General features: G+C 36.3%; 1 protein-coding gene across 1 annotated transcript in view; it reads left to right on the top strand.

Annotated features, from left to right (window-relative positions):
• Positions 1–25,104, top strand: part of Ddx10 (DEAD (Asp-Glu-Ala-Asp) box polypeptide 10) — a 121,399-nt gene that overhangs the window by 65,549 nt on the left and 30,746 nt on the right. The window contains exons 14-16 of the mRNA XM_013009479.1: positions 1,630–1,749; positions 3,927–4,088; positions 13,644–13,700. Of these exons, the coding sequence (XP_012864933.1) occupies positions 1,630–1,749; positions 3,927–4,088; positions 13,644–13,700 (339 nt within the window). The remainder of the gene's footprint in view (positions 1–1,629; positions 1,750–3,926; positions 4,089–13,643; positions 13,701–25,104) is intronic.

A 25,104-nucleotide genomic window follows, 5' to 3' on the forward strand; every position in this document is an offset into this window, starting at 1 on the left:
TTCTTTTTGCTTATGTGGTGCTGAGGAATCGAACCCAGGGCCTCAGGCATGCAAGGCAAGCACTCTACCACTGAGCCACCTTCCCAGCCCCTAATGAACACATTCTTTATTTCCAAGGGCTGTTATTAAAACTGCTAAAGAAAATGACTTGTAAGAAGTTAAATTTATTCCTAAGAAATCTTACAGTTGGAAAAGTATTTATAGAGTACAGGACAAACTAAGAAAGCATTTTAAGATGTTACATTAAAATCTGGCAAAAAACAAACTAGAAGAAGATAGGAAAAAATTACCCAGAGTAGCAAAAGCCTGAACATAACTGATGAATTGCAGAGAAACTTTGAAGCATATTTAATGAATGAAGAGATGACTTAGAAGTAGCACCACAGAATATAGATCATACCCAAGAAAATGATGCCTTTGAATAAATGTTCTGTCAGAAAAAAGATACAAGTCAATTTAAAACTTCCTTGGATTTTTTTATTCTACCTGGTGGACTGACAAACTCAAAGCATACTACTTTGCCTGGAATAAGCAATGTGGAGAATCAGCTCTTCTTGAATTTTTGTTGGGAATATAAATTTGCATAACCTCTGTGTAGGATTACTTGGAAATACCTTTCAAAAAAATTTTTTTTGGTGTATGTGTTGGTCCTAGGCCTTCAAGTCAGGACCTAGGCACTGTCCCTGAGTTTTTCTGTTCAAGGGTAGTGCTCTACCACTGTTGGTATTTGTTTTGGTGGTTAATTGGAGATAGAGTCTCACATACTTGCTTGCCCAGGCTGGTTTCAGCCTCCTGAGTAGCTAGGATTACAGGGATGAGCCACAGGTGCCAAGCTCTTTCAAAATTTAAATGACATCTTCTTGGAGTGTTTTGTCTTTCATAAAGTGATGCTACATGTGTATATGAATATACATGAACAAGGCATTGCAAGAGGTAGCTTTTCTAGTAACTTGTTTTTCGTATATATCTGAAAAATAAATCTCTGAGAGGATAAGACACTTCTTGGGAGGGAAACTGAGTTTGCTAATAAACAGGCCAAGAAATATAATTTTTAAGGTAAATACCCTTTACAGAATACATGTACATGTGTTATCTCCAAAAATCAATAATTAACAACACGGGCCAACAAACATATGAAGAGACGTTCAACATCATTAGCCATCAGGGAAATATAAATCAATGTGACATTCAGATTCCATCTCCTCTCAGCCAGAATTTCTGTAATCAAGAAAATAAACAACAGGTTTGAGCATAGTAGTCACCATGGTAGTCACATTTGGGAGGGTGGAGATTGGGAAGATTGCAGCTTGAGGCTAGCCTATGAAAAATTTAACAGGACTTCCTCTTAATAAGTCAGGAGTGATGGTGCATGACTGTAATCTCACCTACATAGCAGATGTATGTGGGAGGATTGCTTTCCAAGGCTGGCCTGAGCCTTGAGCATCGAGAGTGTCTGTCATCAGTTATTATGTCTTAATAGCTTGATTTTTAGACGGTGTTTTGTTGCCTCTCATTGCCAATGAGAGCAGTAAGTAAGTGCATTCAATTTTGGGGATACATTACTAGAGTTAAATTAATACAAAGTAACTGTTTCTCAAATCATCTCTTTTTTTGTTTATTCTCAAATAGAAGAAAGAACCTTCTAAAGCCAGTGTCAAGAAAAAATTAACCAAAGTTGCTGAAGCAAAAAAAGTAATGAAGAGAAATTTTAAAGTGAATAAGAAGATAACCTTTACTGATGATGGAGAGGTAAGATTCTGTAAACTCTTGGCTAGTGATTGTAGGGTTTGTCTTCTGCTGACTGGCTACTTATTACTGAGAATGTCCATGTTTCTTGAGGGCTTACCCAGCCGTTCCTCTCGTTATTTCTGTAAGCATTTCATCAGCCCTGTGCTGTGGAGAAGAATTTCTCCTTGTCAGTAAACTGAGATACTTACTGGTGATCCTGACATAGGTGGTTATGAACTTTCTAAATTCTGTTGTTTTTGTTTTTGGGCCAGTACCAGGACTTGGACTCATGACCTTGTACTCTCTTTTTTGCTCATTGCTGGTGCTCTACCACTTGAGCCATGCCACCAAGTACAATGCTTGCTTTGTAATCTCACAGTCCAGTCACTTGACTGCTATCAATGTTTTCTATTCTATTTTTCTATGAAGGAAGATATTTTGTTCACTTCTATACTCAATATCTAGATTAATGCTTAATGTATGATAAAGCTTCAGAATAATTTGTTGAGAGCTTTTTATACCAACTAGTATCACCATTGTAGATTTCATTACATCATCACTGATTTAAATGCTAATTTAGAGGACAGTATCCAAAGGACTATGCTTCTTCTTTTTCTTTTTTTAAAATTTTGAAGTTAGGAAGATTTGGGTGTTATTTGGGGGGTGTCAAAAAATGAAATGACAGATAACAAAATCTATAGCATGCTTTACAGTTGCTGGAAGTGGAAAGCACTATTAATGATAAATAATAAATCTTTATGAAAGCACTAAAAGAGAGTTGAGCATGAGAAATGCAGGCTAAACTAAAATGTAGTCATATCGCCTCTGACGTTCCCTGCAAAATAAGATGAGTGCTCTTAGTGTAATGAGGTTTGTGTGCTGTTAACTGCACAGATTATACCAATTAGCTCCAGGGTGATTGCAAATCTTTAACTATAAAATGTTTCACTTATGTTTATTGCTAATAGGAGCTGTTGATGGTTCTGAGCCACAATTTAACTTAGATTGGAAGCTCAGAAAGAACTTCTGCTCTTTGTTTAGCCTGCAGAGGGTACACCTTTTTACTCTGTGATATTCATTTGGATGAGGAGTCTGAATGAGAGATGGCTTTTCTTTGCTACAACTGATCCCCATCCTGGCTGCTTTGGGCTCAGTGATTGCTGGAATGGCCAGTCATGCAATAATCTCTTTTAACTCATTGGTTGCTGGAAGTTGAGAATACAGTAATCCCACCTTGAAGAACAGCTGTGGTGGTTGCAAGCTTGAGAGGAGACAGGGCCTTGTGAACATCTGGGAGGTTCCCATTAGCTTGCAGATCAATAAACGGGCTTTGAAAACAGTGGCACCTATTTAAATTCTTCTGGCAACTAGTTTTTTGATAAAAGAACCATTTTTGTGTAAATTGTGTAAAGCTTTATATAATGGTTTGAGCTAGAAATTATGGAGTCCGCTCTTTATTTTTCTGGAGAGGACACAGGTATACAGAGAATAATTTATTCAACATTATACAGTAGGCTATTGAAAAAGCCAGGACCTTTTAGCCAGAGTCCCTCCCAGTTGCATGCCCTTGTCTGCCTGTCACCTTGTTCCTATCTGTAAATGATGTGTGCAGAGTCATGTGGATTTGAGCAGCCTGAACGAATTTTCACCTTGAGTTTTTCCAATCCCTTTTCCTATAATATTGGCTGCTAGTGCAATACATTGATCAGTTTCAAGGCCCTGTGTACTATGTCACATACTATTTCGGGCTCTAAGGATAAATAAACAAGACATACAGCTGCCTTCAGAGTTAGTTCCGATAGGAGAAACAGGAAAGTAAAGTCAGCACAGCAGCTTAGTGGGCTCTGTTAGGGACACACGCAGATGCCTCAGTATCCCACAGGAGGCACACACTAGTCCTCTCTGGCAGTCCTGCTCTGCACAGGTCTTGCTCTGATTTCAATGATGATTTTGAGTTGAGTAATTTGAGTAGATATTAAAAACAAAATTGGGAAGCATTTCTACTCTGCAGCCACTTTCTCCAAATAATTTTGTGAACTTGTGCCTTATTCCCCTTAATTAGGAAGTTTATAAGAAAGTTCATAGAGAATTGTAAGGCAGGAAATGGTTACATACTAATTTATAATGATTACATGGTATTATTTGGTTTCTTGAAAGTTCTTTTTTTTCCCACCGCATACTTAACTTTTTGTCTGTAGTTGGTTCAGCAGTGGCCACAAGTACAGAAATCTACCACAAAGGATACAGAGGAGGAAGATGATGCTGGTGGTATCAACTTAGAAAAAGCAAAGGAAAGACTTCAGGAAGAGGACAAGTTTGACAAAGAAGAATACAGGAAGAGGATTAAGGCAAAGCATCGGGTAAGCATTCTATCTTGAATTAATAGAGTGACATCTAGTGTGTCTCTAAATAATAATTTGCTATTTGTTCATGATGTTATTATTTTTCTTTATTGTTTTCTCAGGCACCTTTTCTGTGGCTATTTTATCATGTCTATCCTTTTTATACTTCTGTTAAGGTAGTATAAAATACTTATTTCTGACTCAAGTAGTGTTAGTGAGTTTTTAAATAACAGTCATGTATCACCTAACATTTTGATCAGTGATAAGACTGAATATAAATGATGGTGATCCCAAGTGATTATGTTATATAAATGTGATGTTGCGGCTGTCTTGGTTTGTGTAAGTACAGGCTATAATGTTTGCATAATACTCAGGCCCAGAGTGTTACTGGAATTTTTATGTTGAGGTAGTTCTTATTTCACATGTAATTGTAGGAAGTAAATGTTCTCCATTACTATAATTTTACCATCACCATAATTTTTTTTTTGGGGGGGGTCCAGTTGTGGGACCTGAACTCTGGGCCTGGGCGTCTGTCTCTCAGCTCTTCAGCTCAAGGTTAGTGCTCTACCAGTTGAGCCACAGCGCCACTTCCGGCTTTTTTCTCTTTGCTTATGTGGTGCTGAGGAATTGAATCCAGGGCCTCATGCATGCAAGGCAAGTACTCTACCACTGAGCTACCTTCCCAGCCCATAATATTTTATATATGAAGCTGAATAATATATAGCCTTTTAGGATTGGCTTTTTCATTTAAAATTATTTTCTAGTGATTCACTCAAATTGTATCAGCACTACATTGTAATATGTTCAAGTTCTTCCATCTTAAAATAGAAGCCTAGGGATGCTTACTAAGTTAATGTGTTACTGTTGACTCTTTAACGATCTGCTACCTGTCTCAAACTATCAAATATTGTCTTATAACAGGAGGCATAAAAAGGTGGAAGGTGATAATAGGAGGAGAGGGTGGCAAATAATGTAAATTATTCATCTTTCCAAGGAGGGTCATTGGTTTAAAAGCATTATGCTTGGTAGTAGTTTAAAACTTGATATTAATTTACTTTTTCCACAGTGTTAATTGTATAAATTATTGCATATTAGTGCTGGGATCCATTTTTTTTTTAGTAGCTATTGTCATTTAAAGTCTAAGATAGTGGTCATAACTATGAGCCAGCTTACATAATTAGAAGAATTTTATTAAGATCAAAAATATTGGCATTGACCACAAGGAACTAATGTCATCTGGTTTCCAACTTTACAATCTCATTATGAATAATGCTTACATATAGAAGAAGAAGACCTTCTTGTATACAAAAGACCCTCTTGTATTAATAATGCTGTGACAAGTCTTTGTTCTGCTAATAGCTTCCATTTTTCTTCTTTGTTTATGGAATTAAAAAGCACATTATGGTGTTTGAGAAGTGGGTCGGTTAGACTGCTGGATAGTCTGGAGATACCTGACAGGATTGAGTCACAGCTTATGTCCAAGGCCCATCATGCTGCTCAGCATGTAGCAGCTCAGTAAATAGTCCAGGGCCTGAACTAACGATGTTTACCTGCCAATTTAATTTTTTTCTCCTGTCTTCATATCCTTATTCCAGTTGTTCCAGTTTTATAAATAGACTACTCTTTTTGTAGTTGGTGAAACGAAACTTTGTACAATGGGTCACAGATGAAAGTATTGGGTATTGTTGGGAGGAATCTGAGTTTACTGAGATTTTGTTCTTAGAGGGCACAGGGGTCTTTAGGGTTTAAAAATTTTATAGCCATTCTTTCATGTATTTTCATTAAGGCAGTTTTCTGCCCTGAGAAAGATGTGCTAGTAATACTGAAGATGTCCCTCTTTCTTGTTTGATAGCAGGAGACTCTCTTCTTTACTAAATTATCAAGAGTTGCCAGAGACCCATTCAGACAGGTTATGTTTCCATCACCTCCTGAAAAAATGACTTATATTTCCAAATCTGCAAATTTCCAGTTATCACTAGAGAATGAAAAAGGCTGAAATAAAATACCCTGACTGCTGCTGAAATCCATATTTCATGGTACTTTCAGTTTTTGGAAAATAAGGACCTATAATATGTGAGAAGCCAATGGAAGTATAATGTTATGGAGGGAGTATTTTATACCTTGAAATGTGATTTGCTGTTTTCCACTCCCTTGTGAATTTCATTTTTTGTTATTGAATTTCATGCTCTCCTTATACTTAATCATTTGTAGCATGGTAGAACTAAAGATAAAATTTCACCTTTTTATGTGGCATAACATAGCTTTAGGTATCAGTATGCCCTTAAAAATGAAATGAAAAAACAAAGGATTTAAAACATTTGAACCATGTAAAATTAAGGTGGAGGGGACCTGAGTTACTGAATATAATAAAATACAATTATGTTCTTCCCTCAAGTCATTGTACTCCAGCCTTTAATCTTTGTCTCATCACAAACCTTGTTTTAAGATATTTTTCCTATCTCAGCAAAGAGGAAGTTGCTTTCTTCCCTGTGTCTATTTCCCAAATCTTGCATTACTGTTACTTTCTATTCTTTTGCTCTTCAGTTTAAAGGCTTGTTTACTCAACTCTTTTCAGAGTAATGAAGCATCCTTTTATACAAAGATAACTTTTCTAATGATTTACTTCAAATTGTTTTCCTCTTGTTTCACCCACTGTTGAAAGATTTTTCTTCTCTTTTCTTTTTTGGTACAAGGACTTAACTTCAGGGCCTCACTCTAACTTGTGCGTTATGTTACTACCATGTCAAGTCCCCAGCCCTTTTTTGCTTTACTTGTTTTTCAGAGATAATCTTGGTTTACTCAGGTCCACCTTTGGATCACAATCCTTGTACCTATACTACCTGTGTAGCTGGGATCACAGGCATGAGCCACCCACTAGTTTTATTGTTTGAGATGAGGGAGCGTCTCGCTGTCTTTTACCTGGATTGGCCTTGAACTTTGATCCTTGACCTTTGCCTCATAAGACACTGGATTATAGGCATGAGCCACAATGCCCAGGTCAAGTTTTTATGTCTTTTATGTACTCCCCTTTCATGTCTACTTCCTATTACAAAAAGTCTTTGGATCTCTCTCACCCATTTGAGAGTGGTAGCAAAAATGTCAAAATTATTGCATTTACATGAGCATGTTAATTCTGATTGCTAATGTATACGAACATTTAATATATCCTTTAGTGGTTATGATGAATTAGCACTGGGCTTCAGGTAGCAATAGAAAATTGACAGTGTATTTTTTCCTGCCGTCATTTAGATGGTGAGATGAAAAGATTGTGTACTTGTGTGGAAAGGTTTTTGTCTGAGTAGACACATCAGGGTCATTCTTTGCGACTTTGAAGTGCCATTTTCAGATAGTCTAATGTGTTGGGAGAAGGCCAGTTATTGAATAATTACAACAAAAAATTGTGTGACTTTTAGATGTGGTCAATTATCTGTTTCTTTTGCATAGGAGATTGGCAAAAGTTAATTAAGTAAAGTCTATAAAATGCTGTCAGGAGAAAGAATGTCATTAGGATGAAAAGACTCAGATGGCAACAGACTGTTATTAGTAATAAAAGTAATAGTGCCATTCCTAAGATTAAAAGCACTGCGTCTGACTGTAGGAAGCTGAATGAACAGTGTAACGAAGGAGCATGGAGGGCAGTAATGTGCTGCAGCTGACATCAGCTCCAAGGGCCCAGGTTAGTGCTTGGTCTGTCAGCCGCTCTGTATATGACAGCAGCCAAGTGACTACTCAGTCACTTTCATCACCCAGTTGTTACCTACACAGTGGGAAAAGCAATTTCTTACAAGTTCTGTTATACAGGTTTAGAACAAGAAAAAAAACCAGTTGGATAAGAAAAAAGTCTTGAACATTGTTGATGCTTAGTTGGAGAACTATTATTGTTGGAAGAAATTCATAATAATAGTAATGATAATGGACAAATGAATTTTTATGGAAATGTGATTTTATTAATCCAGCAATTTAATGCGTTATGTAGCTATAGTTTTTTTGTTTTCTTATTAGTTATTTATTTATTTTTGTGGTTGTGGGGCTGGAACTCTGGGCCTGGGCACTATCCCTGAGCTTTTATGCTCGAGGCTAGTGCTCTACTAACTGAGCCACATCTCCACTTATGGGTTTTTTTTTTTTTTTTGAGGCTTGTTTTTTTTAGCTGGAGATAAGAGTCTCCTGGACTTCCCTGCCTGGGCTGGCTTCGAACCAAGATCCTCTTATCTCAGCCTCTTTAGTAGCTAAGATTGAAAGTGTGAGTCACCTGTGTTCTACTGTAGCTGTAATTTTAAGATTGCTTAAACAGCCAAAATATAAAAGTCAGAACTGGAGGTATGGCTCAAATAGTAGAATAGCAGCAAGGAGTGAAAAAGGCAAGTGAAATTTTGGGACCACTGAAGTCAAACCCTAGTACTATCATACACTTAAAAAGTTAAAAAAATCTGGGCTGGGAAGGTGGCTCAGTGGTAGGGTGCTGGCCTCGCATGCATGAGGCCCTGGGTTCGATTCCTCAGCACCACATAAGCAGAAAAAGCTGGAAGTGATGCTGTGGCTCAAGTGGTAGAGCATTTGTCTTGAGCTGAAGAGTTGAAAGACAGTGCCCAGGCCCAGAGTTCAAGTCCCAGGACTGGCAAAAAAAAAAAGTTAAAAAAATCTAGTCATTATTCTGATACTGTTACATTTAATTTTAATGTCTTAATGGGAGAACTTTTGGGGATGGTTCATAATAGGATTAAAGTGTCCTATATAGAGAAAAACAAGTCAAATTACAAATATATGGATCTATAAACTGGCCCAGCTCTCAAGCTAACCAAACTTAGGATTCATAAATATTCCTTGAATAATTTAATTGTTATCTATCATGTATTTTATAGCCTGCTAATGGTCAAAGAAAATCAGTAATTGGTGTGCCAAAGATGAAGAATTTGGCCACAAATTATTTAGAAACTGCCATCTATTAACTTATTTTGTCCTACCAATCAAAGAAGCACTCAGATTATTTTAGCGGCAGAACATTCATCAGAGTCTCATTGGAGAACCAATTTAGGGATTTCTGTTGTTGTTTGTTGCTTTTTTTGAGGCAGGTTTATATTTTTGAGGTGTGTGTGTGTATGTGCAGATATATTTGTACATATGTGTGCATGTATGCGTGTATGTATGTATGTATATCACAAGCTGGTCTCCAAATTGTGATCCTTCTGCTTCAGCTTCTAAGTGCTGAGATTACAGGCATGAGCCACTATGCCTAGCTCAGGGCAGAGTTTGATAATAGCTATTGCATTGATTAGCTGCCCACTAAAATAATGTACCTGTTATTTTCTTTTGTTATTAAAGCCATATCTGTTGATACTTACCATTTTTATTAGAATATATTGGAAAAGAGAGTAGTCTTGGCACAAAAAGACCAGCTTTAACATCAGTCTTTTTATAATTACACAAGCTCTTTGACAAGTAAGCAGATCAAAACCTTTTTTTTTTTGGCGGTCGTGGGGCTTGAACTCTGGGCTTGGGCGCTGTCCCTCAGCTCTTCAGCTCAAGGCGAGCACTCTACCACTTGAGCTACAGCACCACTTCCGGTTTTTTTCTGGTGGTTTATTGGAGATAGAAGTCTCACAGTCTCTCCTGCCTGGGGTGGCTTTGAACCGCGATCCTCAGATCTCAGCCTTCTGAGTAGCTAGGATTACAGGCGTGAGCCACCAGCGCCCGGCCAAAACCTTCTTATATGTTTCTTCAGCTTTCTTTTCTTTCCTCTGACCTTGGTTTCTGAAACTTCCAATTAATCTTTTTTTAAAATAAATTTTGTACTGTGAAAATATTGTACAGAGGGGTTACAGTTACATGAACAAGGTAATGAGTACATTTCTTTTTTTTTAAATAAGTTTTTTTTATTGTGAAAATACCATACAGAAGGGTTACAAATACATGAGCAAGGTAATGAGTACATTTCTTATCAAGCATTGTTGCCTCCTCCTTTGTTTTTCCCCTACCATCCCTGCCCTCCCATCTTCACAACAACACTCCCCCCTCCACCCCCCCGCCAAACTTGGAAAGTTCGTTTTTCAACATAGCATCTTGTACATCTCAGTGTTGCAATGGGTCCACCTGTATCCCTATTTAAATAATTTGTTTTTTCCTTTACCCTCCGCAAATTATACCAACATCAAATACAGTGAAAACAGGGTTTATACGGTGGGGGGGGGGGACATACAAAGCAACAAAAGAAAAATCACCTTATAAATACATTAGAAACAATAGCAAGAAAGAAAAAACCACTTGTGTCCTTATCTTGGGGTTCATTTCACCTAACATCATCTTATCTGACCTTTTCTGCTTGTCTCAAACATATACTAGTTATTGCAAATAAGGGAAACCTTGGGACCAATGTTTCTTTGGGTCTGGCTTACTTCCCTTAATATAATTTTTTCCAAGTCTTTCCATTTTCTAACAAATGGGGCAATGTCATTCTTTCTGATGGAGGCATAGAATTCCACTGTCTGTCTGTCTGTCTGTCTATCTATCTATCTATATCACATTTTCTTGATCCATTCATCTACTGAGGGGCATCTGGGTTGGTTACATATCTTAGCTATGGTAGATAATGCTGCAATAAACATAGTTGTGCTGGTAGCTTTAGTATGGTCTTGTTTGTGATCATTCAGGGGATTGCTGGGTCATAGGGGAGCTCTATGTGGAGTCTTTTGAGGAACCTCCATACTGCTTTCCAAAGTGGTTGAACAAGTTTATACTCCCACCAACAATGCAGTAGGATTCCCTTCTGTCCACATCCCCTCCAGCATCTATTGTTCTTAGAGTTCTTGATTATAGCCATTCTAACTGGGGAGGAGGTGGTGGTGTTTTGATTTGCATTTCTTTTATGGCTAGAGAGGTTGAGCATTTCTTCATGTGTCTATTGGCCATCCTTCTTTCCTCTTCAGAGAGGTTTCTCTGTAAGTCTTTAGCCCACTTATTTATTGGGCAGTTGTTTCTTTGAGGATTTGTTGTCGGGGATTTAATTTTTTGAATTCTAAGTATGTTTTAGATATGAGACCCTTTTCTGTTGTATAGCTAGTGAAGATCTTCTCCCAATCCGTGGGCTTTCTACTGATCTTGCGCACTATGTCCTTTGCCATGCAGAAGCTCTGCAGCTTCATGCAATCCCATTTATCCAACCTTTCTTTAATTTGTTGTGTTTTTGGATCTCTATTAAGAAAATTTTGGCTGGGAGCTGGTGGCTCATGCCTGTAATCCTAGCTACTCAGGAGGCTGAGATCTGAGGATCACAGTTCAAAGCCAGCCCGGGCAAAAAAGTCCATGAGATTCTTTTTTTTTTTTTTAAGATGTAAAATATCTTATTTGTAAATGGTGTCCACAAATTCCAAAACCCATAACACTCTGTACACTTCAAAAAAAGCCCATGAGATTCTTATCTCCAATAAGCCATTAGAAAACCAGAAATGGCACTGTGGCTCTAGCGGTAGAGTGCTCGCCTTGAGCTGAAGAGCCCCCAAGCCTAGAGTTCAAGCCCCAGGGTCGACCAAAAACAAACAAACAAACAAGCAAAAAAATTAAAAAAAAAATTTCAGTCTGTGCCAAGGAGACTTAGGATTTCTCCTATTCCTTCCTGTAATGTTTTCAGGGTGTCTGCTTTGACTCTGAGGTCTTTGATCCATTTGGAGTTGATTCTGGTTCAGGGTGATATATAAGGATCTAGCTTTAGTTTTCTACAAGTGATTAACCAATTTTGCCAGCACCATTTTCCGAAGAGGCTGTCTTTCTTCCATTCTACTTTTTTTAGTTCACTTATCGAAGATTAGATGGCTATAGGTCTGTGGGTTTATTTCTGGGTTTTCAATTCTATTCCATTGGTCCTGAGGTCTGTTCTTGTGCCAGTTCCAAGCTGTTTTGACTACTATGGCTTTGAGTACATTTCTTATCCAGTGTTGTTGCCTCCTCCTTTGTTTTCCCCCTACCATCCTGTCCCACCTCCTCAACTATACCCCCACCCCCACATCCTCACCCCCGCCTAAATGGTAAAGTTCATTTTTTTTTGACATAGTGCCAATTAATCTTTAGATACTTGTGTAATTTACTAGCAGCCTCTTTACTGTATATTTTCTGTGGAAGTCAGAGTATTACTTCTCCAAAGCTGGAGAAGAAAATAATCACAGAAGGCATACAACATACCTAGTAGCTATTTGAATTTGGAGGTTTGTTTGCTTTGCATAGAATTTATATTTCCTACTGTGTAATCTGAAGCATTAAAAACTGAATCTGTAGACTCTGGACTCCTGTATTCTTTGTACTGATTAGTGTTTAACTCCTTTTGAGATTTTTACCACTCATATTCTTAATTTATCATAAAGGAGTCTGTATGTGTCAACAAGGTGTATATGTGATTCTGTCATCAGAGTGTGGATTAAGAGTAGTTTTTGAATTTAAAGCCATATATGCATATGAAGCACAGTGAAGATAAATGAGTGCCCCACAGAGCTATTGTTTCCTCTCATATCAACAATAGATTTAATATAATGATGACTCATCAGTATATCATCTTACAATCCGACAAGAAAACAACTTACTGTCAATTTACTTTTTATATTAACATAATAGTTCATCAAAAGAAACAACATAATATTAACTAAGAATTAGGGATTAAAAACCTTTCATTGACAGATTATTTTTGAAGATGGTAATAGTTTTCTAAAAAATACTTTAAAACTGCATTCATTTTTAATTTTAGCTAGGTTGTTTCATTTTGAATTTTACTTTCTCTTACTTAAAAAACCTCAGTGTTTCTAGTATGTGGTGGTTCATACCTGTAAGTACCTACACTTGGGAGACTGAGCATGAGGATTGTGATTTCAAGATGAGCCTGGGCTACAGGCTAGGAAGACCTTTCCTCTGATAAACAAAACAAACAAAATCTTGTTTTTGCATTTTAATTTATTTTATGGTCAGTGGAAACTAATAAAGAATTATAAAGCAGCTTAATAAAATAACATGTTTTATAAGAAGGACTTTCAATTGTTTTCTGAGATCGTATTAACAATCTTTTAAAAATCTAGGTTGAGGAGTTCATATTTTTTTTTATAAGTTCTATTTCAAAGGATAAGGAAAATAGTCATGATTGAATTTTCTCCTTTTATTCAAATATAGCTGTAGTTGATTGTGTATCAGTCTTATATGTTGTGGAAACCACTTAATTATATAATTTTGTATGATTGTATCAAGTTTTACAACATGTATTTTCCTATTGTTTCCATTTTAGATTGAGTTAGAATAAATACATAAGAAATGTGGTATAGTTGGGAGGTGATTCCAGATTGATTGACATACACTTAGTGATTGTGAATAAACAATAGGTATTTTATGAATAGTTATTGAAAAGTGAATATCAAATCTCATTTGTAAGTTGGCTTTAAAAAGTTATAGTGATTGTGTAGTTAATTTTATATCTAAATAGAATGTCACTAATTTTTTCTTTCTAATTTAAAAAATTTTAAAAAGTTAAACTAGTGATTTTGTAGTTAATTTTATACCTGAATAGAATGTCACTAATTTTCCCTTTGTTTTTTTCTCCTATAGGAGAAAAGACTGAAAGAAAAGGAAGCCAGAAGAGAAGCCAACAAGAAACAAGCAAAGGTAAGTAGTTTTATCTTTATAAATAGATATGTACATATTTATCTATTTCTAAGTAGATTTTTTGACAATTCTATTGAAGTGTGAGACAAAAGAGGATTTATATTTTAATAAGGGCAATGTTTATAATGTTGAAATAGATGTTAAATTCCTATCTTTTCAGTATACGTTTTGTGTATGTATATAGCAGGATATTCCAATTGAATTTAAGCTCTTGTGGCCTGTACGTTTTGGTTCACTTATTTTCCTCCATGATGCAGAATGAAGAATACCTAAGATGCTTTGTTGGGCTTTGCCTTACTCCCCTATCACTTTTTCCCATTGTATTTTTGTCCATTAAACACAGAAGATGGGCTAGGCTTTATCAGATTTTTAATTGTTTTTAAAAGGTGAGTTGCAGTCAGATAATGAGTAAATTTCTTTTGGGACAGTGTTACTGTTTCCCTTGCTCTCCTAGTTTTTTCCTCCCATCCTCATTGATCAGTTTTTTTAGTCTGTATCACATTTAGATTTGTGTCCTATTAGAACCCAGTTGCATTAAACCCCTGTTTTAATTGAGTCCACAGAATCTACATGAATTCACTCTGTACCTTCCACCATAATTATACTCTATAAACAATAATGTTCAGCCTATCTATCTTTCCATTAACAATTACAAACACCATCCATGTGCACCTATGAATTTCGCCTGATGGGTTTGACACTGAAAGTAATTCAGCTTTGTATTCTGTATTCTGTATTTGGCCTTGAACCAAGGCCAAGTAATATATGTCATTTCTCATGCAGAATCTTACTGTGCTATGCCTGACTAGCCATGATTTCTTCTCAGCAGTTAGGAAAGCTTCTACTCCCTTGAGTAAGCCCATAATCTTCTTTTGTCATTTTTTTCCCATACTGGTCAAAACACTTCCAGAACAGGTCAAAGATGATAACTCATGCCGTAGTTCTGAAGTGGGAAGCAATGAAAAATCGGCAGGAATTTGTTATTAAGTGTCACTCTGTCTTCAGTGGCACCTGAAAATGAAATCGCCAGCATGTACATCCTACTTCTAAAGCAGGAGGAGATTTCTGTTTATGCTTTGACAATTCAGGGGTTGAAGTCTTGTGGCAGGGAAATTGGATCTTAGGGGTTGCAGGGGATAAAAATTACTGTGCTAGATGGGGATGTGAGGTAACTGGGACAGGCTCTTGGATCATGCACAAGGGCCCTCTCTATCCTTGTCTGGCGTGGCCAATGCTATCTTACCAGTATAATCCTGTTAAAACAAAAACAAAAGGAGGAAATCTGTGGGGCAGCAAAGATGGCGCTGAGAGGGAGTTGAGTGGGCAGAGCCCAATTTACTGTAGAGCACATGGGCAGTAAAGATGGCTCTGAGAGAGAGTAGAGTAGACAGAGCCCAATTTATCTTACGTTCATTGTGTAACCAGCCCGTGAAAGCTTAGGTGCATGATAGGGTGTGACCTTGACAGTGATTGGTTCCTCTTCCTCCCTAGCCTTGCCACCAGCCCTTTTTGGCTTTAAAAAGTGCTGCTCTCTGTTAGTAAACGAGTTTTCTACCTGCTTGAAAAAAAAAAACTAAAGAAGAAAATCTTAGCCCTAATGAAAGTGTTTACATAGAAATAAGCCTTTTTTTGGTTGTTGTTGTTTTACTAAGAATCTCAAGTCTCGATTTAAAAGAGAGGAAAGCTATAATCTAGAGATCAGAGAAAGCCCTGTCATTGTATTTCCTTTGTATGTATTTATGCAGTTTGTACTTACAGTTTACCTTCTGTATCTGTGGAGTCTGTGCAAAAGCTTAACCAGGAACAGTCAAAAGTGTAGTTAGGGCGATGGTGATTACATGAATACTGAATAAGTGCTGGTTTTGGTATAGCAATTATTTATTTACAGTGCACATTGCATTGGTTATGGTAAGTAATGTGAAGATTAAAAGTATAAAAAAGTAATCCAGAGTAAAAGTATATGGTAGAGAGCTGGTAGGAGCACTCTAGCTTGTCTATTATGCAGAATTTGATCTCCAGCAACACCAAAAACAAAAAACAAAAAAAAGTATATGACCAAAAAAAAAAGACCAAAAAGAAAAGTACAAGAGCCGGTGCTGGTGGCTCACGCCTGTAATCCTAGCTACTCAGGAGGCTGAGATATGAGGATCACAGTTCAAAGACAGCCCAGGCAGGAAAGTCTGTGAGACTGTCTCTTATCACTAGAAAAAAGGAAGTGGTACTGTGGCTCTCTAGAGGTAGAGCCCTTGCCTTGAGCTGAAGAGCTGAAGGATAGTGCCCAAGGCCTGAGTTCAAGCCCCTTCGCCGCCCCCTCCCCCCAAAAAAAAGGGTATGAAAGCAGTGCATAGGTTATAAGCTATTTGATAGGGTTTGGGTATCTTCATGGTATTCATTGGGTGTCCTAAAGCCAGTTTCTCTTGAATTTTGAGGGAAGACTGTTCACTATAGTTTGTTTGTTTTCCTTGTTGATACTGTATGCTAGGTCTTTAATAATAGCTTGAGAAGTGAAAAATTACTCTCAGCCTTGAGACTACTTTCTGAGTTTCTCTTCTTTGATTCTCCTATAAAACAGTGTGAGCATTTGGTTGTAATATTATGTCATCTGGGGAGATAAACTCGAGAGCATCAGTTTTAGGGTTTTGCATTTGTTAAGGCCCTTCCTTCTTCCCTCTTCTACTTCCATGTTTGTCCTGGGGTGTGTTTATTTCTGACATGCAAGAAAGGATAACTCATTTCTGAATACTCCACTGAGGATTGTGCTGATAACAAAAAGATGAGGCTGTGCAGATGACATGGCTTTGCTGCTCAACCTGAACTTTAAATAGACAAAGTCTATGTTTTGTTATTTTTCTGAATAGTTTAGCTACCTCCATCTCCCAGTGTGCAGAGAAGGGAGTCTTCTAGTCACAGTGATATTACCAGGGGGCCGAGTGACCACTTTAGAGCCAGGATTCAAACATTCCTCAAGATGCTCAGGGCTAGCAGCAGTGACAGGTTTGTGCTTACTGAAAAACCTCAAAAAATTAGCTTAATCCAGCCTTTCATTACCTAACTTCTTTTCAAATGGAAGTAATAGGAGATGAAGGCTCTCATGGCTTTTCAGATGTCCCTTTGAAACAAACCCAGAGTGTACTGTTTGAGAGGGTTTGATCTGTGATGGCTAAGAAGAAATACATGACACAAATTACCCGGCTTCCCTACAGTGTGCTTTCAAGGGTTGATGTGACTTAATTTCAGAGAAAACTTTATCTTTTCTTTAAGCTCCTTCCTTAAACATAATTGTTCTGTGGCGTGAGGATGTTGCCGTGTGAGGCACTTTGTTCAGATTCAACCTAGTTTAATTCCCTAAACTGACAAGATAACCAGAAGATATTTGAACGATAAAAAAGTGATGTTTGCAGACTTTGTAAGCCAGCAAGTAGTCTTGCTTGTTTAATGCTATTTTAAAGAGTCAGCACAAACTTTCCGTCTTGTTTCCTGCATCATGCAGCAGATATCATGTTATTATGTGAGAGGAAATAATACTTTGTAAAATTTGGGAGAAGCATTTCAGTGAAAGTTAGTGAAATTAGTTTTGTTTTCCAAAGTGATAATGTGAATTTTTAGTTTCAGAAGTGATGATGAATACTGCTTATCCCTTCCTTGGCATATTTAGAGTGTTTCTAAGAAAAATTGCTTTAGGGTAAAATAGTGGAAATGGATCTCACAGGAACCCAATACAGCATTTTGTTAAAAGGTGTATCTGAGATTTGTCTAGAATATATTATGTATACCATCAAAAATGGAAAGGAATCATGAAGCTGAAACTTAAATGAAGGTTTCCTGGGTATCTGATAATTAGTATTTTGGGAGTTCTTAGCAAAGAAGTATTTGGGAATGAGGGAAGTGGTGACTGATCAGGATGCATTGTGCATATAAATGATTGTGTTAAATTGAAACGCCTTTGTACAACTGTGAAGATAACAATACAGTGAATTTTCAAAAAGGTAAGTTTAGACTTCACAATAGAACTATTTCTACTTTGGCCAACAGAATGTCATATATTGTTATAACTTAGAGATTTATACTGAGATCTGAAAAACTAGTTTATGGTGGTCAATAGACCACATTGTCTTTTGGGTTCAGAGAGGTTACATAATCCTGGAAATATAGCTTTGTTTCATTATTTACCTGGATTTCCTCTGGCTTTGATGGTCAGAAGTCCTTGTACTAATCTCTGGTAGATGGAAGGCTTTTGCAGAAATGTAAAGAAAGGAACAACAGTGCTGAAATTTGAGGAAATAGATCCTCAGAATTATCTAAGGGCTGTGCTGCTTTTGAAAGGGAAGTAGGATTTATTAAACCAAACTGTAATATTGAAGCTGAATACTGCCTGAATGAGCAGAAAGCAGTAGAAAGTTCAGAGCCACTTAAACCTTCAGAAGCTCAAAGTTGCCTTGAATATGTTTTAGGTAATACTTATAGTTTGATTTTTTTAATTGTAGGAAAAATCTAAAAATTTAAAGTGATTCACATATGTTGAATTATTTTATACACAATATAGATATTTTACTTTTAACATCTTTCTAGATTTAATTACTAGGTTATTTTCTTTACCTAACAATAATTGTCTTAGGAAATGATTCTTAGATACCTACGGTAATTTTATTATGAATGGAGAGGTAGTTTTGAAGGTAGTTATCACAGAATGGGAGGTGTGAAGTAGAAGCTGTGTAATAAGAGTTTGGATAGGCTTAAGAAGTGCTTTCAACTGATTTTCTAAGTTATTGATCTTTAATGACCTTTTTTTTTTGGTGGCAAACCAGTGAGTATGAAGCAAAACTAAATGTGTTCATTTTGATGTTTTGTTTTTCCTATTTTTTTGTGTGGTGTCCTTTCAGTTATAAAATAATAACTTTCCAAGTCATTATTACTTGACAATGTGAAAAATCTCACATCCATCTTTAAAAATACTTTTGAACTTTTTCTGATCTACGCAATTCTAGAATGAGTATGGCATTCACTGACCTATTCCACTGGTTTTAAATATTATATTGTGTGACTTCAGGGTTCCTCAGGGGTGTTTCACTTCTCCTGCGAGAAAGAAAAGAGGGTTATGAGCATAGATCTCTAGGTTTCCCTTTTGCCTGTAACCAGAGCAGCTTCTTTTCCTCCCCCCGCCTACGTACTGAACTTCAAGGGGAGCTTTTACTTGAAAAAAAATTGTACTTAAATATGTGTATTTCTCAACATTTGAATATACTAATTTTCCTTACATTTTACTGGATGCTTTTCTGTTGAATGATTATCTTACATTGAAAAACTATAAATTAATAATTTGTGCTATTAATAATTACTTGGTATATTAGTATATTACTTGGTATATTAGTACAAGCCTTTATACTTAGTCATTTTTGGCATTAACTTACTGATTTTTTTTTCATGTTTTGAGGCAGAAATGCCTCATTCCACTAGTCACTTGCCAAATAAGTTCCTGAATATACTCATTTGGTTTCTAAGTGAATTGGTCAAAATAAATTAATCATTTTTTTTATCATCTTTAGTGTTCTGTTGAGCTGCATTAAGCACATTCCTGCTGCTGTACAGCTTCTACCACTATCTGTGCTTAGAGCTCTTCTGTCATTCCTAATAGAAACTCTGAACCATTACTAGAGCTCTAGAGCCTTCTAAAGAAAAACTTTTGAAAACTGTTGTATTACAAATCATGATTCAGCAGACGAGGAAATGAAGTCTTAACTAATAAACCATTCTTCAAAAGTCCTACAGTTAAAGAATAGAAAAATTAGGTCAGAACTTGGGTCCCTGTATACTTAGTTTATGCTTATGTGTATGCTTTTCATCTGACCTTACATCTTCCTTCGGTAATGCAGTAAATACCAAGTAGCACTAAATGAGGTTTAGGGTTTTGCAAAATGTCTTTTGGATCTTATATAAAAGTACAATAAATTACCAATACTACTGTGTTGTAACTCAACATTAAAGGTTATAATACTGAACTCAAGTAATACTGAAAATTCCAATAGTATCAATGGTAAATTTACCCAAAGATTTAAGTGTGTAATTCTTTTCTTTCTAGAATAAATCAGAGTTGTAATAGCAATGTTAGTTTGGGGGTATAACTTTGGGGATAAACTTTGACTCTGTTATGTGTGCTTATGGAGTAACAAAACTTTATTGCCTGCTCCACTTAAGCCATAAAAACTTATCTTGGAGGGAACCCTTAATCTAGTGCTCCAAAGAGTCTAAAAGTTACTACTGGCTGGCCTAGAGAAATTTGTCCTTGGCAGAAATAACACATTCCTCAAATGTGACTGAGAAAAACTTGCTTTTATTCTGACATCTTTTTCTTCCCGTAAGGAACTAAATTTGAAAATGTTTTGTAACTAATAAGCTCCATTTAGATGATATTACTGTTGTTTTTATCAGTGACATTAAGTGATATTAAATCTTTGCTGTATTTTCTTGTTCTGAGGAAACATATTGCTAGGTGTCTGTAATGTTTTATACAGAAAGCTTTTCCTGAGAATTACTTGTATATTTTGGGATTCAAAGATTACTTTTTTTGATGAGAACTCTTGAGTTTGTTCATGTAGTGTTTTGTTCTTTGAGAGCATTTTCACCAAGATCCTTTCTGAGCAGTAAGTTTATGAAACAAGTGTAAGTATTGTTGTTATACGCCATTTAAAAAGTTTTGGTATAGGAAAGCTATAGGGATATATGTGGCTATGTTCCAGATGTTCCACAGTACTGGACTAAGAAACTGCTAATAATCTAGTAAATAGAAATCCCTTGAGAGCAAGAGAAAAGAGATATTTGTTGCCTTTATGTATGTGAAGAAACTGAGGTTTAAGGAGTCAGAAATCCTTTGTCTTAAATTTGTAGCCATAGTTAGGAAATAAGCTCTGTTCTTACTGCTAGATCAATGAATAGGAGAAAAAGCTTAGCTGGCCTTGAAAATCTGAGCAAGAGGTAATGATAGTGGTAGGAATGGAGGTTGAGTGCAGAATTGCAGCTAAACCCAAGTAACTGTGAAGAATTTACTTTTATATTGAAAGCCATGCACGTATACCCTAACCCCTGATTCATTCTGTTTTGAGATTCTTTGTTTGTTTTGGTGATGTTGTAAAATTCCAACCCATTTACCCTGCAAGGCCAGGATATAAAATTACCATTTTGCTGTCAGGATCTGTGATAGTTTTCATCACTCATCTTCTGTTTGGAAGAAACTGAATTGAGAGCATTTTTTCATTGCTTAATGTTTAACTCTGAAAATACTGATATTTAAACTTCAGAAGCATATTGTTTAGAATAAGGCATGTCAGCAGGTCTTTTATCAACTGTGAATTGGTGAAGATGTGCCTGAGTCTTCCTTTTTGGTATAGATTATTCTGTATTTTCACAGATAAGGTTTCATTAACATCTTTATTTTGAGTGGTTTCTTATTATTCTGAAAGTAGTATTATCTCACATATGACATACAGACTATGGATCATCATTGGCCTTCAAGACTGTTGAAATGAGTGGTTAAACTATAAAAATCTCCACTTTGTGCATTTTGATCCCCTGTAACTTTGCCAAAAGTACTTCTTACTCCAACAAAAAGGCGATAAGCAGTTTTAAAACAACACTCTCTGTAAAGTGGATTAGTTTTTCCAAAGATTTTTTACTGACACTAGCAGTTGAGATTTTTATCTTCATATTGAAAAATTTGGCAAGATGTGGATATTTATTAGGAGAAAGCTGAACTTAAGAACCACTAGCATTTACATGCTTTTCTTAGCTAGAATCCTGAGAATCATGTTCACTGTCTCAATACTCAAGCATGTTATTTATCAAATTCTTGTGATTCTACGTTTAAAACTCTTTCTCAAACTAAATATAGTCCAGATTTCTTTGAAAGCTGATTACCTTTTCTTGTGGGAATTCCAGTATATCCAAATTCAGACTTGAGATTTTAGTCTCCTACATATGCCCTTGCCCATCTCAGAAAGTGATACCTAATCCTTTAAGTTTCTACCTTCATTCTTTGAGTTAGTTTCTTAGGAGAAATCTTTTTTTTTTTTTTTATTGTAAAGATACTATACAGAGGGTTACATTTACATGAGTGAGGTAATGAGTACACTTCCTCTTGAACATTGTTACCCCCTCCATTGTTTTCCCCCTACCATCCCCTCCCTCCCTCCCTTCCCCGAGGTTCTTTTTTTTTTTGATTAAGTGATTACATAATTTCCGGAATTTCACAGTATTGTGGAGTAATGATGCTCATTTAAAGTTACAAGTTCATTCTAACTTTCCTGGAGCAAATTGTCTATCACAGTCTGTAACATATAATGGTGTTCACATGTTATGTACCATATATGTGATCAGCAGCATGGGGATATTTAGTAGTGGTTCAACCAGATGAGTGGGAGTTCTTTGTTTCTTAAGTCCTGTTAGTTTTGTCATATCACCTAACATTTTGGATTTATCATCCACTTATCAGGGAGACCATGTATACCGTTTGTCTCTTCGTTCTTGGCTTACCTCGCTCAACATGATTCCTTCTAGCTCCATCCATTTCCCTGCAAATGCCATTATTTTGTCATTTCTAATGGCTGCATAATATTCCATTGTGTATAGATACCACAGTTTTTGGATCCATTCATCTGTGGTGGGGTCTCTGGGTTGTTTCCATATCCTAGCTATTGTGAACAGTGCTGCAATAAACATGGAGGTGCACGTGTTTAGGAGAAATCTTAGAGATACTTTTGGCTCTCATTTTCATATTCTGCTATAGTTATCAGAAATTGCTATTGACTCTATCTTAAAAGTAGATCCAGATTTGGTGCAGTTAAAGATTTGGTGTCATTTTGTCAATATTGATATGCTAATGTTGGTTTCTCATTTTCAATAAATATATCGCAAACTATTAACAATAAGAAAAACCTATTTGGTTTGAATACATGGTAATTCTGTAATATTTTGGAAATTTCCTGTACAACTATTTGAATGCAAAACTATTAAAAATAGATTCAGGATTCACTCATTTTATAACTTTGATCCAAGTCACCATTATCTCTAACATGGACTATTAATTCTAGTACATGAATATTCTTTCTTTCATGTTTTTCCCTATTATTCTTCATGTAGTAGAGTGAGCCTTTAAAAGTAAGTAAAAGTAAGTAAAATTAAGTCATGTTGTAGCAGTTCTTTGTTCAAGCACAACCAAGGACTTCTCTATTTTAGTCATAATAATCAGATTCTTTGTCTGATTTTATTTACTACTGTTCTGCCAGTTAACTCAGTTCAGGTTCTTTGATTATTCCCCAGATTACCAAGTAAATTCTGTCCTTTGCTATTGATACATCACCAGATAACTGTGTAATAGGCTTCCTTACTCCCTTTAGATTTTTGCTAAAATGTGACTCTAGTAGTGATGCAAAGTATCAATTCTCTCCTACCCTCCCTGCATGTTGCCTTTGTATATTTTTCTTCTCAGTATCTATCCCTCCTAGATAATATGTAAGTGTGTAATGGCTTCTTGTTGCTTGCCTTGCCCCCGCCAGAAGGGTAATGCCATGAAAGGACAGGGATGTTTTGTGCAGTGTTGTATTCCTGTTGCCCAGGCTGATAGCTAGCAGATAGTAATGATTCAGCATTTGAGTGAATAAAGCGTAACTGCTTAGATACCTTTCACTGTGACATTTCTAAAACAGTGAAAGCAGAATTATAATATGTTGTTTATTAGAAGGCCCAATAAAGTTGAGGGTATTTCGGGCCTATTTTGGAGGAAGAACAGTCGGATAAGAATGGGCTAGGTAAAAAGCAGTGATACTGGGCTCAGATAGGAATTACTACCTATGGGCAATTCTCTAACATAATGTTACATACTATAGTTGATCTCCTTTATTATTTAGGGTGACCAAATGTACCATTTATACAGGGCTTTTGAAGATTGAAAGGCTATGCCATAAACAGTCATATCTAATCAACTGGTCCAGGCCAAATCCAGGCCATATGATTAAAGGTAACTCAAGAGAAGTCTGCCTGATGTATCCTGATTTCTGTTGGGGACTTGGAAATCTGGAACACATAAGCTACTGCATAATATATATATATATATATAGATAGATAGATAGATAGATATATTTTGCTCATTCCCTTTCCAATATTTTCTTTACTGATCATACTAGTGCTGAGAAGATATATTTCCCCCACTGTTTTAGAATTTGTAAGAAATTTTGGCTTCTCTTTTTGTATGACTACCCATTGTCCCTTATCCCTAATCTGTTTTCCTCCTTACCAGTCCCACAAATTAATAAAAAGCTACAAATCTGGAGCTTTGATAGGTGGGCTTTTATGTGTGCAAAGGAGTTTTCATGAAGTACTAAGAAAAGTTCACAAATGATTTTGATGTTAGCAATGACTTATTAAAATAACTAACATCCTTCGTGACATTTTGATTTGCCCTACAAATTAACTATTTTGCAGTTATTTAGATTCTTTCAAAGAACTGCTTGTTCTTGAAACTTGAATTGTCAAATGTTCCTTGTGGACATCAACACTGATCCACTGTTACATCAACAAGGTAAATCACAGATGAGTAAGATTGATGATTAATTACAATTAAAGTCAACTTAATTTTAGTTGATTTTTCTATTAAGTGGTTATCTTTATTGAATATTCTTTATGATCATTGCGTTCTATTTTAGCATCTGTAAAACAAGCAGATTGTTTTCAGCTCTTAAGAGAAAAGCAAATTGGTGTAAGCATAAAATACTTAGGAAAACATCCTTCAGTCCCTTAAAATTACCACTTATGTAAATAAGTTAGCGTAGGGGTAAGAGGATGGAGGCATAGCACACAAAGAATATTTTGAGTTGCACAAAACCGGGAACACTTTGGGATAATATTCGCCCCAGGTTTAGACAGCTTTGGTTTGCAAAACAGACTTGTTTTGACAGCAAAAATATGAGTCCATTTTGCTTCAGTGTGCTAGCTTCTGAAGTAACTTCTATTATTTCTGGCACCATTACCATTCTTTTTCTCTTAGAGCTTCTAAGTCAATTGTGGTACCTAGCATGCAAGTGTATATATGTTCGAATTTGAGAACTTATTTGGCAATATTTCTCTTCTTTGTGCAAATACAAATAAATTTGTGTGTGTGTGTGTATGTATGTGTGTCTGTCTGTCTTGAACTCTGGGCCTGGGCGCTATACCTCAGCTTTTTAGCTCAAGGTGAGCGCTCTACCACTTGAGCCTTAGCAGCACTTCCAGTTTTCTGAGTGGTTTGTTGGAGATAAGAGTTTCACAGAGTTTCCTGCCCAGGCTACCTTTAACCATGATCCTCAGATCTCAGCCTCCTGAGTAGCTAGGATTACAAGCACGAGCCACAGATGCCTGGCACAAATATGTTTTTTTTTTT

The sequence above is a fragment of the Dipodomys ordii genome, unplaced genomic scaffold (assembly GCF_000151885.1).
Source record: "Dipodomys ordii isolate 6190 unplaced genomic scaffold, Dord_2.0 Scaffold10, whole genome shotgun sequence".
Taxonomy (NCBI): domain Eukaryota; kingdom Metazoa; phylum Chordata; class Mammalia; order Rodentia; family Heteromyidae; genus Dipodomys; species Dipodomys ordii.